Raw genomic sequence first — 3,557 nt, 5'->3', positions numbered from 1 at the left:
CCTCTGTAGACTCTATAATTTTAGCAAACAACTTTTAAAAATAATTTTTTGCGTTTATATTGTATCTTTAATATTTTAAATACTTAAAAGGAAGGAAGTAATAGTGCAGAATAGTGCAAGTAAAACATTTCATGAAAATTTGTTCTGAATATTTTAATTCAAATAGTAACAAAAGATTATAGAAAGGAGGTGTCAGATATAGAGAGATTAGATATTAGGAGACCTTATGTCAAAGCATTGCTCTCAAAATCACTGATTTGCATGCATGTCTATGTTTGTGTGTGCATGTGCATGCATGTTTTTAACTTATTCCAGTCATCATGGCCATATGGCCATTAGACAGCTCCAAAAACCAAAAATATGTGCAAGTAGAAATAAGTAACACAAAACTATAACCAACTAAATTTACAGAACACTGGTATTTCCAAACCATATTAAACTCTTTCGTATTTGCATGGATTTACACACATTATTAGAATGCTTACACATCAATTACCTCACTATAAAATGGGTATACTAACTTAGCATATACATTTTAATAAAAAGTAAATAATATACATCAATACTTCATAAATGTTTAAGTACATGAATAAAAAATAGTTCACTTCTATATACTCTGTCATTAAATATCTTACCTAAAAAGCCTCCACGCATAAAAACCACTACTGTGAGTTTGTACATTAGGTCTCTAAAGAAACCAACTCGTTGACAAAGACAAACTTAGGAAACCAGGCTGCGATACCAATCACTTTCAACTTGTCCTGCTCCTGTGACTTACTGCATGGAAGCTCTTAAACAAGGTCCTGATTTTATAATGTCCTATACCTTAGATATGACAAAGTGGAAAAAATATGACCTACATTATAGAGTATTATAGATGATTAACTGAGTTATTACAGAGAATATACCAAATATCACATAGGATAATACATATCCAATAGATGTAAGTGACAGCATGAGATTAACCAGGCTGAGTCACACCTCAATATCATGATACTGGGTAATTATTTTCCCAATACTTTCATAGAGATTATTAGAAATACTAACATCAAATATTTTTCCTCTTAGTGGTGCTCCAGGAGCTCAGAGATTCCAACAGCTCTAAGTTCCAGGTCTCTGAGTTTATCCTGATGGGATTCCCTGGCATTCACAGCTGGCAGCACTGGCTCTCCCTGCCCCTGGCTCTGCTCTACTTCTTAGCTCTCAGTGCTAACATCCTTATCCTGATCATCATCAACAAAGAGGCAGCACTGCACCAGCCTATGTACTATTTCCTGGGGATCTTGGCTGCGGCAGACATGGGCCTGGCTACCACCATCATGCCTAGGATTTTGACCATCTTATGGTTCAATGCTAAGACCGTCACTCTCCCAGAGTGCTTTGCTCAGATGTATGCCATACATTGCTTTGTGGCCATGGAGCCAAGTACCTTTGTCTGCATGGCTATTGATAGATATGTAGCCATTTGTCAACCACTCCGGTATCCATCAGTCATCACTGAATCTTTTGTATTCAAAGCAACTGTGTTCATGGCACTGAGAAACAGCTTGAGTCTCATCTCAGTGTCTGTGTTGGCTGCCCAGAGGCATTACTGCTCCCGGAATCAAATTGAGCACTGTCTTTGTTCTAACCTTGGAGTCACTAGCCTATCTTGTGATGATCAAAAAATCAATAGCATTAACCAGGTCCTTCTGGCTTGGACACTCATGGGAAGCGACCTGGGTTTGATTATTTTATCATATGCTTTAATACTTCACTCTGTCCTGAAGCTGAATTCTCCAGAAACTGCATCCAAGGCCTTAAGTACCTGCACTTCCCACCTCATCTTAATCCTTTTCTTCTACACAGTCATCATTGTGATTTCCATTAGTCATAGTACAGGAATGAAAGTTCCCTTTATTCCAGTTCTACTCAATGTGCTACACAATGTCATTCCCCCTGCCCTGAACCCCATGGTGTATGCACTCAAGAACAAGAAACTCAGGCAAGGCTTATACAAAGTACTTAGACTGGAGTGAAGGGCACCCGATATGGAAAAGATATGCACTTTTTGAAAATTTTCTTCACATATTTTTGCATTATATTCCCCAATTGCTGCAAATGCAGAACAACATAGAAATAGCACAAAGAATTGGTGGCAACAACTGACACTTCAGAACAAAGGAGATGGAAGTAATATTTGAGATACTTGGGAGTCAAGCAAAAATCTTCATCACAAAGGGTAACAGTGATGTTATTTGTCTCAAGGAATTCAAAGAAAAGACTAGTGTAATCTATATTTCATGTTCTTGCCCACTTGTCTTAGCTAGAACTTCCAAACACTGTTGAATAGAAGCAGTCAGAGCAGATAATGTGTCAATCTATTCCTTTTAATTTAAGAGCTTGATATTTTACATTTGATGTAATAATTGATAAAATAGGAGATACTTCTGCATTTTCATTATTTGCTTTATAATGTGTCTTATATTTTTAATTTGCAAAGGACTTGAATAGACATTTCTCTAAGATTATATGCAAATGTCCAAAAAACACATGAAAAGATGCTCAACATAACTAGTCATTAGTCATTAGGCAAATTCAATCCAAACCACAATAACACACCCTTTTGCCCCCTATATTATACATATAAATGTACTGCAAATTTATTTTTTGCAATAAAAGATTAGCAAGTGTTTGCAAGTATATGGATACCTTGAAATCCCAATACATTGTTTTTGGGAAGTAAAAATGGCACAGCCGCTGTGGAAGAGTTTGGCAATTACTCAGAAATTTCAGTGCCATTAACATATGACCCAGAACCCAACTGTTAGTAATATACCCAACATAATTGAAAACAAATGTTAATACAAAAACTTGTACACAAATGTTTACAGTAGCATTATTAGCCAAAAAGTAGAAACAACTTATATATCTATAAGCTGTTGTCTTAGTCTGTTTTGTGTTGTTACAATAGAATACCTAATACTGAGTTAGAAATATAGGTTTATTTAGCTCATAGTTCTGCAGGCAGGGTACTTCAAGGACATGTCCCTGGCTTCAAGTGAGGACTTTGGTGTTGCCTCATAACATGGCAGACAAGGTCAAAGGGAAAACAGACATGTGCAAAGAGACAAAACCCAACGGGCTTCCCAGCTTTATAACAACCCACTCTTATGACTAATCTGCCTCCCAGAGAACTGATCCAGTTATGTAACAGAGAAAACTCAGTAATTGCCGCAAGAATAGCACCAAATCATTCATGAAGAATCCATCCCCGGGACCCAAACATCTCTTACTAAGTCCCACTTCCGAATCCCACTACAACGGGGATCAAATTTCAACCTGACTTTTGGAGGAGACAAGCAAACCCTATACACACCATAGCAGCTGCTGAATGGATAAACAAAATTAAGCATATCTATGTTAGGAATTATTATTTAATAAAAAGTACCTATATGAGATGATAGATATACTAGTCAGCTTCACTATAATAATTATTTTGCTGTCTCTATCCCATAATCTCATGTTGTAAACTTCAAATATATATAGAATAAAACTTATCTTACAAAAATTCAACT

The 3,557-nt window shown here is 36.3% G+C and overlaps 1 protein-coding gene across 1 annotated transcript; it reads left to right on the top strand.

Moving 5' to 3' along the window:
- Positions 1-1,064: 1,064 nt before the first annotated feature.
- On the top strand, positions 1,065-2,018 carry LOC112605895 (putative olfactory receptor 56B2; the record flags this gene model as incomplete). Its single annotated transcript, XM_025355803.1, has 1 exon — positions 1,065-2,018. A coding segment is annotated over one exon (954 nt), but the record flags the coding sequence as incomplete, so codon positions are not given.
- Between the last annotated feature and the right edge of the window lie 1,539 nt (positions 2,019-3,557).

The sequence above is a fragment of the Theropithecus gelada genome, chromosome 14 (genome assembly GCF_003255815.1).
Source record: "Theropithecus gelada isolate Dixy chromosome 14, Tgel_1.0, whole genome shotgun sequence".
NCBI lineage: Eukaryota > Metazoa > Chordata > Mammalia > Primates > Cercopithecidae > Theropithecus > Theropithecus gelada.
Note: the sequence above shows the minus strand (reverse complement) of the source record. Positions and strands in the feature narration are given on the sequence as shown.